The 15,335-nt window shown below is 36.3% G+C and overlaps 2 protein-coding genes across 2 annotated transcripts; one reads left to right on the forward strand and one right to left on the reverse strand.

The window, feature by feature from the left end:
- The first annotated feature begins 384 nt into the window (after positions 1 to 384).
- On the forward strand, positions 385 to 6,245 carry LOC145631503 (V-type proton ATPase subunit C-like). Its single transcript, XM_081683601.1, has 11 exons — positions 385 to 638; positions 726 to 794; positions 881 to 1,008; positions 1,105 to 1,204; positions 2,820 to 2,887; positions 2,973 to 3,114; positions 3,248 to 3,364; positions 3,559 to 3,684; positions 5,133 to 5,216; positions 5,297 to 5,376; positions 5,755 to 6,245. Exons 1-11 carry the CDS (start codon positions 525 to 527, stop codon positions 5,852 to 5,854), a joined length of 1,128 nt encoding a protein of 375 aa, XP_081539727.1. The 5' UTR covers positions 385 to 524; the 3' UTR covers positions 5,855 to 6,245.
- A 285-nt stretch (positions 6,246 to 6,530) lies between these two features.
- Positions 6,531 to 14,246, reverse strand: LOC145631502 (DNA mismatch repair protein MSH3-like). The gene is made up of 13 exons (XM_081683600.1): positions 13,081 to 14,246; positions 12,444 to 12,632; positions 11,920 to 12,084; positions 11,362 to 11,460; positions 11,032 to 11,283; positions 10,585 to 10,806; positions 10,372 to 10,503; positions 10,009 to 10,269; positions 9,802 to 9,873; positions 9,014 to 9,163; positions 8,029 to 8,517; positions 7,536 to 7,840; positions 6,531 to 6,837 (listed from the first exon to the last, which is right to left on the reverse strand). The coding sequence occupies exons 1-13, from the start codon at positions 14,065 to 14,067 to the stop codon at positions 6,816 to 6,818; spliced, it is 3,345 nt and encodes a 1,114-aa protein (XP_081539726.1). The 5' UTR covers positions 14,068 to 14,246; the 3' UTR covers positions 6,531 to 6,815.
- Positions 14,247 to 15,335: the final 1,089 nt, after the last annotated feature.

The raw sequence follows: 15,335 nt of genomic DNA on the forward strand, positions 1-15,335 counted from the left end.
CGCTAACTCGAGCCAGGTTGACCTGTGAGAGGTTCCAACTCGATAGGGCCGTTCTCTTTACCAACCCAACAAAGCTTATTGAATTTATCTTGCACGCCTTTAACGTTGCCCCGCTTAAAGTTTCCATGCTACTTTAGTGTGTGGCCATCCACACCATGTGGCAAGCTAATCCACACCAAAACACTGATCGAGTAACCCCTGATCAATCGAGTAACACTTGATCGATTGAGTAACCGTGGCCACATCTGAAATTTTGCGTTTTGCTTCTATTTTTTAAGGTACTTCAACAGTTTATGTTAAAATTACTCTCTTCTAGATTAAACTATGTTAATACGTTATTGATTGATCATAGGTAAAATTAAATTGTCGTGTAGGCATCTCCTGAATTTCCAGCACTCTGTCATCTACCTATCATCATCACTGATCTCTCTTTCTCTCTCCTCCCTTCTTCCTTCAACAACGACATCCATCATCTTAGAGAGAGAAACTCACACTTAGAGAGAGAAAGCTCGACTTTTTCAACAATGGCAACGAGATACTGGATGGTGTCTCTTCCCGTACAAACATCTGCCTCTACTTTATGGTCTCAATTGCAGGATTCCATCTCCAAACAATCCTTCGACACTCCTCTTTATCGAGTATGTAAATCTCCTTTTCTCTTGAGTTTTGTTTAATTTTGACGAGATTTGTGGTTTTTAATTTGATGTTTGATGTCAATTTTGCAGTTTAATGTGCCTAATCTTCGTGTTGGTACCCTAGATTCGCTGTTATCACTTGCTGATGATCTTCTGAAGGTATGATTGTTTGATTGCAATTGAATTTAGCGACAATGTGAAATTGAATTGAATTTGATTGATTGATTGATTGGTGATTTTTGAAGGCGAATGCATTTGTGGAAGGTGTGACGCATAAGATCAGGCGTCAGATCGAAGAATTGGAGAGATCTTCGGGTGTTGAAGGTGGTGGTTTGACAGTTGATGGTGTTCCAATTGATTCTTATCTTACTAGGTGAGGTGATTTGAAGGATCTATAATTTGACTGTTTTGCTATGAATTTAGAGTCTTGTTTGTGATTTTGGTTGGTGTTTTGAATTTCTTGTGGTAGATTTGTGTGGGACGAAGCCAAGTATCCGACTATGTCGCCTTTGAAAGAGGTTGTTGATGGCATTCATAGGTTTGTGGCTAAGGTTGAAGATGACCTTAAGGTACCAGGTTTATCTTTATTTTGTTTTGCTTTATGTATGAGTATAACTAAGGTGTTAATGCAAAATTTAGGATATTTATGCTTGTTTTGTGATCAGTATCTCTGGGAATTCATAAGAACATGATCACATAAAGTTTAGGTCTGAAAACAAGTTAATAGCTGTTGAAGTACTTGTATTTGATATGTAGCAATCCATAAGGTGACTTAATTGAATTGTAACTTAGGATATGCAATATGAAGAATTTAGGGTTGCAGCGCTACGCTTTGTAACTAGAATTGTAATGCTATGCTTTGTAATCAGCTTCTTTGTGAACAGACCAAAACATGCTGAACATAAAGTTTAGGTCTGATAGCAGGTCTGCAGGTTAAGTGTGAAGTAGTAACATTGAGTTGTTGGCTTGTTGCAATCCTGTAGGTGGACTTTTTGAAATTTGAAAAAGTCTCTACAACTTTTTCTCTGCCCGAGAATTCCGCTGTTTCGTCCTTTTAAATGATTTCAAGTACTTGTACCTATGCTGAAAAAGTCCCAACTCTCTTTCCTTTTTCCTATGTATGCTTCCGCAGTAGGTTCTACTCATAACATATAGTTTCTCCAAAACTGATGTTTGACTCTTTGAAGAACTAGTTTTTCTTTACCTAATGCTCGGCTTAAGATAGCTTACAACACCTTAACCAATGAACTTGTTCAGGGTTATGTAGCTCTTATTAGGTTATTTGGCCTGAGAAAAAATGTTACTTGATTTTTCTGCCTCCCATGGGAGTTCCTACAGAGGCCTGAAGCTCTTCCCTCACGCCAAAGATGGGTTAGCTGTAAATATAAAAAGCTGTTTCCTCATGGCTGTATAATTAGTGTCTAATTCGACAAAAAGGACATTTAGTCCTCCCTCGAGTATTTGAGACTGATCATTCAATTTGGAATGATTTAAGAATAAGTTGTTTGAATTACTCTATGGTTCTATGATCATTTCTCCAGTTGAAATAAATATTGTATCAGATTCTGTCATTGGACCATTCCAAAGAGAAGATGCAAGATTCGAACAAATTGAACCTGCAAAGAAAATTTTCAATAGACTAAAATCTGTCAGCTTTTAATATTTGTTGCAAAATTGAATTGAATGGATTTCAGATTTTTTTTTCATTTCATAAGCATTTTTGGAATTGAATTTTAACATTTTTATTAAAGCAGCTTCATTTTTACCTTCTAGTTTGTGTAAAACCTTCTGCAACATATGTAGTTAATTAGATTAACCTGGTGTTAGGTTTTTGTGAATGGATATGTGATCCTAATATTGCTTTGTTGTTGTATACGTGAACCTGATAAGGTTAGACTGGGATAAACTCTTAATTTTGCTGGTGATACTAGTGTCGATGGGGATATTACATGTTGCTGGTGATACTAGTGTCGATGGGGATATTACAACTTGATGAACTAAATTGTTTGTTTTACACTTAAATAAGAAACACTTTTTGAATACAATAAATCTCTATAGTTTTCATGGCTATTTAATGTTAGCCTTTGACATATTGTAACATATTGAATGATATATTTTACTAGTTTTACTATGACATTTTTTTTTTAAATGATTGATTAACTTGGAACATATCACTTCTGCTAGGTCCGTGTTGCTGAGTATAGCAATGTGCGCAGCCAACTTAATGCAATTCACCGGAAACAAAGTGGAAGGTAAAGGTCCAGTTAAGCTTACTATTGTTTCGCTTTAGTGACTTTCTTGTCATGTTGTCTGCTGACAAGCTTCTTATCATATCAGCTTAGCGGTGAGAGATCTTTCCAGCTTAGTAAAGCCGGAGGATATTGTTGTATCAGAGCATATGGTTACTCTTCTGGCAGTTGTTTCCAAGTTTTCACAAAAGGACTGGTTAGCAAGCTACGAGACATTGACAGAATATGTGGTAAGGAGCACTTTTATATTTTTTGTCCTCTCAAGTCTTAATAAGGGATTTGGCAAACTTTTTTTTTGTGGCTCATGCCAAAGATAGTATCTTATCTGCAGATTGGTGCATGATCTATATTATGATCTTTCAGGTCCCCAGGTCATCCAAAAAGCTGTATGAGGACAATGAATATGCTCTGTATACTGTTACTTTGTTTAACCGTGTTGCTGATAACTTCAGAATAAAAGCTCGCGAAAGAGGTTTTCAGGTTCTTTGTTTTCCTCTACTTTTCTTTATCACCTGGTTTACTGGTTTGAACTTCATTGATATTTCCAATCATCGGTCAAGGCTTGAGTTTTATTTTTAATTTCCCCCAGCAGTCCGACTTAATAAGCATCCTTCCTTAAATATATTATAAATTTTGAAAGGTTTCCTCATTGTTTCTATACGTAAATAAATTAGATTCGAGATTTTGAGCATGACCAAGAAACACAAGATTCACGGAAGCAAGAGTTGGAAAAATTGACACGTGACCAGGAAACAATGAGAAGTGCACTTTTGCAATGGTGCTACTCCAGTTATGGGGAGGTAAGTTTCTGAGTTTTGGATAATCTTTCTACAGGAGAATGCTTAATATTAAGTCTATAGCTTACGGAGTATAAAGAACCTGTTCTGACTTGTGTCTTAGGTAGATTTTCTTTTGAAACTGTTCCATTTCAAGTGACAAAATTTTTGGATTCATGTTATATTTTCATATATTAAGTTCTGTAATAGTCTGCCCATCTCCCTATAAATAATGAATGATAATGGGATCCCCACTCCCTCCTCCTCCTCCCCCCCCCCCCCCCCCCCCCCCAAAATCCTTTTTTTCCCATAGCTCCGGGGCAGGGATAGAATTTCCAGAATTTACTCATCAATAATTAAATGTTGAATTAAATCTGAATTTTGAATTATCAGAACAGATCTTAATTGGTTTGGAGACCAAAGTTAGTGAATTTTAGTGTATTTGTGTTGGACACTCCAATTAGGGTATGGAATTCTCACTCCAACACTTCAATTCCACCTCAATTTTCTTCAACTTTATATTATTGGAACAAAGTTGTTAGTGGTGAGGGAAAGAGAAGAGAACACTTTATGCTGTGTGCATTTTCTTTTCTTTTTTTTTTTTTTTTGGGGGGGGGGGGGGGGGTGAGAGAGAGAGAGAGAGAGAGAAAGCTGTGACTTTGAGAGTCTTTGGATGTCGTGGGTGGTAAAATTCAATTTTTAAAATGATGTTAACATCTGTTTTTACAGCGTAAGACCATAAAATTTAGCTTTCTTTTTTTCTGGCTCTAATTGTGTTGTTCTGTTTCTCATGCTTGTGTCTTATGTATTTCACGTCTTACAATGCTTTCTAATTTGTACCTGCTATGCTGATAAAAGAGGGAGATAAGAACAGGAAGCAGGGGTGGGAGTTGAGTTGGGTGTTGAAATGGAAAATGAGGACAGAAACATTCACAATTCATTAGGAAAAAATGTGGATTCTTGCCCCAAAAAACATTTTCATAAGTGTTTTGGGAAACATATGTGCAAATGAGTATTGTATAATTGCTGGAATTTTTTATTTACTGTGGTGTGTTAACGCCTCAACGGGGGTCATTTAAAGTACCGCCTTATTGTAAAAGGGCCATTTATAGTAAATCCTAATTACTGAAGGAAAACTAAAAGATAGCTTACTTTGTTACTGTCTTCTGAAAATCCGAACTTTAAATGGCATCAACCTCAAGTACTGTAAATGCTGAATTATACTCAACTTCTAAAGCCAAAGCAATGAGTACAACTATTGCTTTGTTTATTTTCTTAATGTACTGTAGTCTTCCTTCCATGTAAAAGCATCATACTGTTATAAATTTATAATAATTACTAACACAATTAATGTTGCTTTTCTGTTCATGCTTGTTTACAGCCTATTGCTGAGACATTTCCCTCTATTTACAGAAACTATTATGTGAGTAAAATGAACTATTTGCAGGAACTTACTTGAAGTGTCTTTACAGGTGTTCAGCTCATGGATGCACTTCTGTGCTGTACGTGTTTTTTCTGAGAGCATATTGAGATATGGCTTGCCACCAAACTTCTTGGTACCTAGTCCTTTGATTTGAATTTCATTGTGTTGCATCTGATTGGTCTTGTTTGACTGAATTTGGTTATTTGTTTTCAGGCCTGTGTTTTGGCTCCATCCACAAAAAGTGAGAAGAAAGTACGCTCAATTCTTGAAAAACATTGTAGTGCTGGAAACAGGTAACCAACAACAGACTGCATCTCACCATCTGTTTCTGGTGTTGGCTTCTGAAAGATGATAAATGAGAACATTGAATGTCTAAAAATGAATATTGGGTGACAATGATGTGATAAGATTTATATAATTTGTCATGGTTTCAATGTATATGGTGTTGCATCTTATAGTGGTTAGGACATCAATGGCATGCTTTCCTTTAGTGGATGCCTCAAAAACCTGCCCTCGTCTAAAATTTACCTCCTCACACCACGGCCTTTATATTCCCCCTTTTTTTAAATTCTAATGCGAAGAATTCTTTCTAGATAAGGAAGTGCATGGCAAATCTTTTCTTGTAATTTTGCTGATTCTTCCCCTCTTTCTTATTATGCTTATGGTTGCAGTGTTCACTGGAAAGCTGAGGAAGAAGTTGGAGCAATGGTCGGGCTGGCAGGTGAAGCAGATTCACATCCATATGTATCATTCACAATCAATCTTATTTAGTTTGATAATGATCAGCCTGGTCTTCTTGAAGCGGGTTGAGATCAAATTTCGGTGTAGAGTACTTGTAGACAACTGGTTGTGCATTCCATGACTTGGTCTTGCTGTTTTGGGATTTGTGCCTCGGTATCCATGGAGCACTCCAAAATTTTAATTCATTCTATTGGAGCCAAACTGTGGAGAGTACATGTTTTGTTGCTATTTATATTGTTCAAAAGTTTATAATAATCCTGCAGTTGCTGCAGCAGTATTCTTTGCAAGAAATGGTTCTTTGAGAGCTCCCTATTCCTTTGCTTGTGGTTTGTATGTAACAAGCGGAGTGGAGATGTATTTCCGAATTTATCATAAATTTATTGTTGCTATTTAATAAAACACATGTATCTTTTATATACTACCTGTAATTATTAATCGAGTGACTTGACACTTCTATGAGTATGGGGGATATCCCAGCAGTACTCTGTACTCTTATTAAGCATTTTAATGCACAGCAGATGTTCGTTGAGTGTAAATCCATATGCCTTTTTTAAATGGATGAGAACATCCATAATTCTTTTTTGTGTTAAAGTTGTTCTAACAACTCGATGATAAGAACAGTAGTATTCAAGAAACCACCTCAAATCAACAACTCGATGATAAGAAAAGTTGTATATAAAAAAAAAAAAAAAAAAAAAAACCTCAATCAGCGGGAAATGTAATTTTATATGCTTGACCATACGTCTCTCAACTGAAGAATCAGCCTAACAAGATTTACAAAATTGATTTGATCAAGTTACAAATCATAGTAAACACACTTGCATCCCAAGACATTGCAAAATGTGCACTAGTATCGTTACATTAATGTACATGAAATACTTCTATACATAGGGGACTAGGGGTTAGTGCTGGGGGGAAATCTGGAGAAACTACTTGTTTTGTAGTTGCGAATTGTCATTCTTGTCACTTCCACAAGCCGTAGAAGAAAGTGTTAGCATAAATCACCTGCAAAACTGAAAACAGATTTCAAACTATTAAGAGCTGCAAGTTATGAGAAACTGAAATTTGGATACTACCATAGACTTCCTAGAAAAGGAGCTAAAAGCCTAAACTACAATCAACTTAATCAAATTGTCCAAACATGTTCTAACTGGAAAAGCCAGGAAGGCACATCTGGTCAAAGCCTGACGCCATAAAAAACAGAGCATAATGGGCATTCATTTAAAAAAAAAAAAAAAAAAAAGCATGCTAGCACAAGCTTCAAATTTAGCTCATGAGTCATGAAACATTCACTCGTTTGTCCCTTATCACCATAGCAAAGCCCAGGGTGTGCACACCATTCATCTCAATGATGGGAGATATTAGAATTATCTATGACCTAACAGTTAAACAAGCATCGTTCTGGCAAACAGCTTTTGATAGGAACATCTTTTTACTTCTGGAGAAATTATCATTTAATGAAAATAATGGACAAAATCAAGCTGCAGGACTGAGGTGTGAGGATGAGTAAGACTTGTTATGCCTGATCAAAAAGCTTTGCGTTACAAAACCAAGCTCCAGGCAGAGAATGCTTACACTCTTGATTACTTTTATCAGTGAGCAAAAGTTTTGAAGGTAATCGAAAAATAAGTTTTCACATGATCCCTTTATCTAGCGAGTGTTGGTGTTTTTGAAGAGGTAGGAGGTTGAAATAACTCTTATTCATGCTTACCGTGCAATCAACTCAGCTGCAGCACTCCTAGCAGACTTCCAAGTATCAGGTTGCTTTCCAAGGTCATTATTTCCCAAGATCAACCACAGGTTCCGAAAGAACTTAATATAAGCATCAGCCAATTGGATCATGCCTCTGTTGTCATTTTTATTCAGCAAATCAGCAAGATCTGATAGATTATCTGATGCATCACTTGCACCATCTGTCAACAGTGTTTCTTGTAAACGATTTCTGGTTCTCCTTTGGATCAATTTTTCCAACTTTGAAGACATCTCCATTGCTCGCTGAATACATGATGGTGGAAGCTGCAAGAATTACATAAACATTTTCAGTTTCACGCCAAAGGAATACATTTTTATCTAGCTTTGTTCCGCTTATTCTTGAAATAAGTGAGGCCTAGTCTACTTTTTTTCCCTGGTGTATGTTGGGTGGATTGGGTTGAGGTAGGTGTTAGAGATAGTGGCATGTGTAGAAAGGATGAACAACACCTGACCTGTGCCAGCTGAGCAACCTTGAAACCGAAACTCCTCTGGGAGATACCCGACACAAGCTTGTAGAGGTATGTAACATCTTCATGGTCCATATTGCCATCAGTTTCACCAGATAAAGGGCTAAAATTATCTCTCCCTGTTGTCAGATATGAGACATGGTATGCTCCAACTGCACCAGGGAATTCTTTCTGAATATCAGCAATTTTAGGGTAGTGAGTGACAAATAGCACCATGCATTTCTTCTGCTTCAGAAGATAGTGCAGAGTAGCATAGGCAATAGCAACTCCATCATGTGTACTTGTGCCTCTCCCCAATTCATCCATAATTACAAGAGAGTGCGATGTACAGTTGTGGAGTATGTGAGAAGCCTCACTAAGTTCCTCCAGAAAGGTGCTCCTTCCTTGCTGAATATTATCCGAAGCACCCATTCGAGTATAAATAGCATCTAGCACCTGAAGTTTAGCAGAGGACGCTGGTACAAAAGAACCAACCTAAAAACATTTGACAAGAGACCTCAGTCTTTACCAAGAATCATTTCATGCTAACATTATATTCAAATATCAAAAGGTTTAACACAGATATCTGAGTGGTGAGACAACATAATGACGTAAGAGTGGTACATAGTTATGAAATCAGGAGGATATTAATTATCCAGATTAGATTTAATATCATCCACACAATGAAAATGGAAACTAGATTCAAGAGGACCGGCTATTATAAGAATGAACCTATAGCATGGCTTGGAGCTCTCAACTAACATTAGACCATCTGATCAAGTTCTTGGATAGGCATCAAATAATCAAACATAAGGCAAAAGTCTGAGTAATATTTAAGATAGAGGATGTAGAAATGGAGGTAGCCAATTAAATGGACTACTAAGCTAAAGCCTTATACTAAGAACTTACAAGTTGCGAATTTTTTTTTTTTTTTTTTTTTTTTTGGGGGGGGGGGGGGGGGGGGGGGGGGGGAGAACTAGATTATAGGTACCTGGGCCATTATTGTAATGAGGGCAACTTGGCGAATATAGCAACTCTTGCCACCCATATTTGGTCCGGTAACAATCTGACAATACTGTTGATCTCCGTGAAGGAAAGTATCATTTGGGACAAAATTGTCTTCTAGAATAGTCTCCAGAACCTACAAAGCTCCATTAATAAGAAAGAAGCACAACATAGATTTAAAATATTTGCTTTAGCATACATTTATAAGCACTGCGTGTGACCTAAATTAAAATTTTTTTGCTGCACATTAATTACCAACTATGTCATGTACGAAGAAAATTTAGTTCATATCCTGACATACTCAATGGAACAAAATAAACAACAATGCTAAGAGTATTGTCAGACAAACGAATTTCCAATAAATTCAAATACCAGGAGTAACATAGCACCCAACCTAATACCCACCAAGGTCCCCAAGCTTCCAACCCACCAGACCTGTCTACTTTCTGAATGTGTGGACAATAAGATGAAAACTTCAATCCCTAGTTTTGATCCTGAAATCACCTTGTTTCATAACACAGTATTTAAAGCCCTATGTCATTTTCCGGGAACCTAGGGTAGTTCCCCCCCCCCCCCCCCCCCCCCCCCCAAACAGGTCCACACACACACAGAGAGTAAATAAATCAATAAATCACGAAATAATTTGGGCAACATATTGTCTAGCAATTTTTATCCAGCCAGAAAAATATAAAATAATAAACTTAAGATGCTACCCCCCGACTACTAGAAGCCTAGGAATGCAAAAAACAAAGACATATATAATTTACAACACACCGGATGACGACCAGAGACAATCTGCATCTGAACAGGTTCTTTATCTTCCACAAAAACTGGACGTACATAATTCTGAAATAGGTAATTGAGCCATCAGATATCAAAAGATGAGCATAAAGGTCAAAGTAATACTATATGAAAGACAAAGGGAAAGAGAGAGGAGCAATAATGCAAACTTAAAAAGTAAGTCATCTTACTACATCATACCTTAGTTATCGACAAAACTGCGAGAGAATGCAAACAATCTAAAGCAGCAAGTGCTTGAATAGCAGCTTGATACTCTGCATAATGCCTAGCAAATTCCCCCAAAAACTTATCCCATGCAGAGCGGCAAATGACAGTTAGTTCTTCATTTGCCAATGATAACTGGTCCAAAGCAGTTAAAACTTCTGGTGGATGATAGCGAACTGTTTTCTTTGTACTATTAATCTTCACCCAGTTTGAAGGTACCCTAGTCTCTGAAGGCAGCTGCAAATACAATTTGTTTATTAGGTAAATGAAGAGCTTTAGAATTACTACAACATTAGTACAAATACAGCAAATGGCATAAATAGATGCCATCAGGCAAACCTCTATCAGATGAGTTGTTCCAGACACAGTTATAAAATCCAAGGTATGCATCCTAAGCTGCCTGCGATACATATTGATAAGGGATTCCAACTTCTCATTAGCCACCTCTACCTTCTTTCTGGCTTCGGCAACCTGCATGATATTATAAACAAGGACAAAAATCAGGGACTTCAATTTGCTCGAAGAAGCTGATGATGGGTCCTTGCTACAAACCTCAGAAAACTGGCCATCAACAATGCAAATGAGATTCAAAAGGTCCCCCTTCTCAGCTGCCTCTTTATTCAAGGATGACATAAACTTGGCAGAACAGCTTATCAAGCTGGATGAAGCAGCAGTCTGAATCAAGTTTCTCAGCAATGCAGATTGAACTGTTACAACTTCAAGTTGTTGAAGTTGCTTTGCAGCTAGTAAAACAGCATGAACAACTGCAATGAACTGCACAATTCAGCATTTAGTAATATATGTTATTGAAACAAGATAATAAGTTGAAAGTGACCACAAACCCAGGACGAAATGATATAAACTCTATGAGCCAATTGCTCAGAATAAAGCAGAGTTGCACCAAACCCTAGTTTATACAGTATACTTTTAATCAAATGGATTCAACAAATATCTTCAAATGCTTTCAATAAGAAGCAAGAAGGATTAAAACTTCATCACCTCAGATGGGGTGGCTGTCTTATGAAAAATTCTTGTTATCCCACGTTGCACATCAGGGGACTGTCCCAATGTAGTCAAAACTGAAGATATCACAAAATTTATCTCACTTGGAGCAGCTGCAGCATCAGAGTCGCCCTCGCCAAGATGCTGGTATCCAACAGAAGTGTTACAGCCACCCATAGATTCTGAAATCTCAACAACAGCATCAAGTCGGGCAGCAATCATATTTCTGTCACATAACGGATGAGTTACCTGGACAGGGGAATGAAAATTGCAGATCAAAGATAAAATTCAAACTACTTGAAAGCTACAGTTCAGTTCTACTCATACCCAATGCCTTAGAAGCCTTTGGCCAAATATTGTAAGAGTATGATTCATAGTCTGCAGCAACGAACCAGAGTCTGACCCATTGCTGCTGTTCTTCAAAACCTTGAAAGGCAAAATGGAAAATTTTATAAGAACAGTAGTTAGTGGGAAGGAAATAAGATATTTAAAAATCAAATAATTAATTGATGAAGCTAATACTTATTACTTGTGGATCATTTGTTTAATATTCTGTAACAAAACACTACTACCTCATAGGGTATTGGAGCTTTAATCCTAAACCAAAATATTAATCCACTAGCCAATCTCCTCAACCCTTATCCTGCTCCCGATTCCAATTCTAATTAGCAACAGAAGTCCCTAACTTCATTCATATTTTTGCAAGCATAAATTATACGGAGTACAATACCATTTTTTTCCCCCTTAATACCATTTTTATTTGCTCAGCTCTTTATTTATTTTTCATGATTTTAGGTTACTGATTCTGCATAGAGAGGATTAAGGAGAGAAGCCCCACACATAAATATTGGAAGAGTAAGAAGACATATCAAAGTTGCAACTTACCTCTAGTTGTTGAAGTGTGTTAGCTGAGAGATTCATCTCACTATTGCTGGTGTATGGCCGAAATGAAGCCCCAAGAGACAAAATCCTCTCCAGACCAAATTGTTTCAGATGTCGCACAGCAACAGCCAAAGCCTGCAGAGTCAATGCTGGCATTCCCATGATCCCCTATAAGACAAGGTCAAATTCCAGAAACTGATAAATTAATGAGGAGAATATCAAAGGGAGGCTGAGAACGAGAGGGGTGATGTATAGAATGAGAAAGAAAAAGTTAGAAAGAAAAAACTTTACTCCATCATTTCACTGGAGTTAACAAGTTACCAGTACTAATATAAGTATATATATCATACGTGAAGAACTCGTAACAGCTAACCTTCCATCAACTATCAGAGATTGAAAAAATTCAATTCATGAAAGCTCATACAGTCATATACTCATACTCATACCATTACCAGCCAGAGCAGCTAATATTCAAAATAGATATATAAAAAGTTTGGTCATTGAAGACAAGAATAGCAGCAAGATACCTTGATTGCTGGTCCATTTCTTTCACCAGCAACTTCTCCATGATTATCTTCTAAATGCTCAAAACCACCTTCGCTAGTGTTCTCAAACAAAGACATCAATTCAGCCAGTGCACCACCATCTTTGAAGCAATCACATGAGGCACGCTCCACGCGCACATTAGATGCAGGGCCGGCATATGTCAATAATAGCTATGGAGATAAAAGTCAAAGAAATAAGGAAAACCAATAAATCATCCAATCAAAAGTGCTTGACATACATTGCACATAAATTATGTCTATGACAAACAATAAAAGTTTTGAACAGTATTCGTTCTTCCATTATCAACCTATCCTAGTATTGGGATCAAGTACATGCTGATTTTAGTTAATAGACAAGTCATATAGATGATAAAACGTGATTTCTCACCAAAGACAAATTTCTTCATATTCAATTTTCCAATTCCAGAATGTGTCCTTACAAGTACAATAGATACTAGTAAGGAATAAATGAACTGCATTGATAGATTCTCAATAATTTAAGCAATCAATTATCTATCTTAACATACAAGAAAATCACAAGAACAATGCTAAAACTATCACATAAAATCAAACAAAATCAGGTGCCTGAAGCAAACAAGGAGGAGAAGTAGCCAATCACCTTTTGTGTTCGTTTCGAAAGAGGCTCCCCAAGAAGCAACTCAGCTGGAGACAAACTCAAAAGGATGGATTCAAGACCAGCCCTCATAAAATTATCATTAAATTCCCCATAAACAACATCCCCAGTTGATGTTTCAACAGCAACAACCCCAATTTTCACCTCAAATCCACCCTCAATACCACAATCCACATTCTCCACTAATACATCCCTCTCAACCACACAAAACAAGTAATTATTCAATGACCCACACCCCTCTTCACCACCTCCCAAGTCCTCGGCCGCCTCGATGGTGGCCTTAGTGTACAATGCCGATAACCCACGAGTAAACGGGCCAGCACGGTTCGACCCATGAGCCTTAATCGACGCGGTTTCAGTCTGTTTAACAACACCCACCTTATATCCTTCACTAACAAGCCTCCTAACATGAACATTCAATCTAAATGTAGGAATACTAGCAGTCAAAAAATTATGATCTACATGAGCATAAATCCTTAAAACCCTAGCAGCAATTTCAGCATCTTTACCAAAAAACCTAAACTTATAACCAACTTCAATCATCAACAATATATCTGGGTATTTATTCTTCAACTCCACTACTTGTAATTCAAGTGGGGTATACTTAGGTTTACTAGTTTGTTGTTCCTTCAAATGGGGTTGGGGTTTTTTCATGGAAGCTTCAAGAACATCATCAGAAGGTTCTAAAAGCTTCTGGAGGAATTTCTGATGAAGGGCAGGATTAGAATCGGGAAAAGACGGAATTGGATTCTGAGTATGAGGGGAAAGCTTGGGTTTTTTAACAGAATGACTAAATTCAGAGGATTTAAGGCGTTTGGCAGGGGAGAATGAAACGGTGGAAGTGATTTTAGGGGAAGGAGAAGAAGAAGAAGAGGGTTTATCGTTGTTTGAAGAAGGAGATGAAGGGGTTTGTTTGGGTTTAGGGGCAAAAAAGCGGGAAATTACCTGTTGTTTCTTCTGGTTCTTCTCCATTTTAATGGCGGAATTTGGGATTTTTTTTGGTAGCAGAGATTACCAGAGAAAAATAGTGGGGTTTAATTTTTGACGGTGTTGGTTGTTGAAGCTTATTTGGCGCGCATTTCTGCTGATGTTAGTGTACTCTTGTTTACCAGTCTAATGTCGTTTCGCCATAAAATGGAAGTGAAATTGCATCTGAGAATAGGAAGGGCTGGCTTTGTACAATGTTATCTACTGTCCCTTTTACATGGGCCGTATCACCGTATGGCCGTATGGCTATAGCAATAGGAAAACTTTTGTATACACCCGGTTTTCAGTAATTTACTGTACATCGGGTACACTTTTGTCAGATTTAGGGTCTGTTCTCTTCCGTTGAAATTCAGTTCAGTTCAGTTCAGCTCTTAATTTACGTCTAATGATATTGCTAATGATATAAAGCCAAATTTCATTCTTTTAAGCTCTTATTACAACAACAACAACAACAACAACAACAACAACAACAATAATAATAATAATAATAATATTAACAATAATAATAATAATAATAATAATAATAATAATAATAATAATAATCAATAAGTAAATAATAATAATAATAATAATAATAATAATCAATAAATAATAATAATAATAATAATCAATAAATAATAATAATAATAATAATAACAATAATAATTGAAATAATAATACTAATAATAATAATCATCAATAAAAAATAATAATAATAATAATAATAATAATAATAATAATAATAATCAATAAATAATAATAATAATAATAATCAATAATTAATAATAATAATAATATTATTAGTATTAATAATAATAATAATAATAATATTAATAATAATAATATGTACATTTGTATATACACATATGTATAGTAATAAATAATCAATAAATAATCAAAGATCACTAATCCGTAGTTAAAAATCACTAATTAATAAGTTCAGTTCAGTTCAGTTCAGCTCAGTTCAGCTGAGTTCAGTCAATCGGAACAGACCCTTAGTGTCACTTTTGTCAAATTTAGTGTCACTTTTGTCAAATTTATCAATGAAGCATAAATAACACTTATATATGTCAGGGTAACTTTTGTGCGTTTAAGTGTAACTTTTGCACATTTTATTGTCACTTTATAATGGATGTTCAGTAATTTACTGAACATCCGTTTTATTTAAAGTTTGTGATAGCAATATGGCCTAGGTCTCCAACTCGGTCGTGTAGGGCTTCAAATCAAATTAACATATTGTTAAGCTTTTTAAAAGTTGATTTTCATTTACCTGA

Source organism: Chenopodium album, chromosome 5 (assembly GCF_948465745.1).
Source record: "Chenopodium album chromosome 5, dcCheAlbu1.1, whole genome shotgun sequence".
NCBI classification, from domain to species: domain Eukaryota; kingdom Viridiplantae; phylum Streptophyta; class Magnoliopsida; order Caryophyllales; family Amaranthaceae; genus Chenopodium; species Chenopodium album.

What these genes read in the sequence shown, in the direction of transcription:
- LOC145631503 (XM_081683601.1), top strand. Translation starts at nt 525, where the DNA reads ATGGCAACGAGATACTGGATGGTGTCTCTTCCCGTACAAACATCTGCC. An exon ending in AGGTTGAAGATGACCTTAAG is followed by an intron (nt 1,205 to 2,819) that starts GTACCAGGTTTA and finishes CACTTCTGCTAG; the next exon opens with GTCCGTGTTGCTGAGTATAG. An exon ending in CATTGTAGTGCTGGAAACAG is followed by an intron (nt 5,377 to 5,754) that starts GTAACCAACAAC and finishes TTATGGTTGCAG; the next exon opens with TGTTCACTGGAAAGCTGAGG.
- LOC145631502 (XM_081683600.1), bottom strand. Translation starts at nt 14,067, where the DNA reads ATGGAGAAGAACCAGAAGAAACAACAGGTAATTTCCCGCTTTTTTGCC. An exon ending in AAAGGCTTCTAAGGCATTGG is followed by an intron (nt 11,284 to 11,361) that starts GTATGAGTAGAA and finishes TCCCCTGTCCAG; the next exon opens with GTAACTCATCCGTTATGTGA. An exon ending in GAACAACTCATCTGATAGAG is followed by an intron (nt 10,270 to 10,371) that starts GTTTGCCTGATG and finishes TTGTATTTGCAG; the next exon opens with CTGCCTTCAGAGACTAGGGT.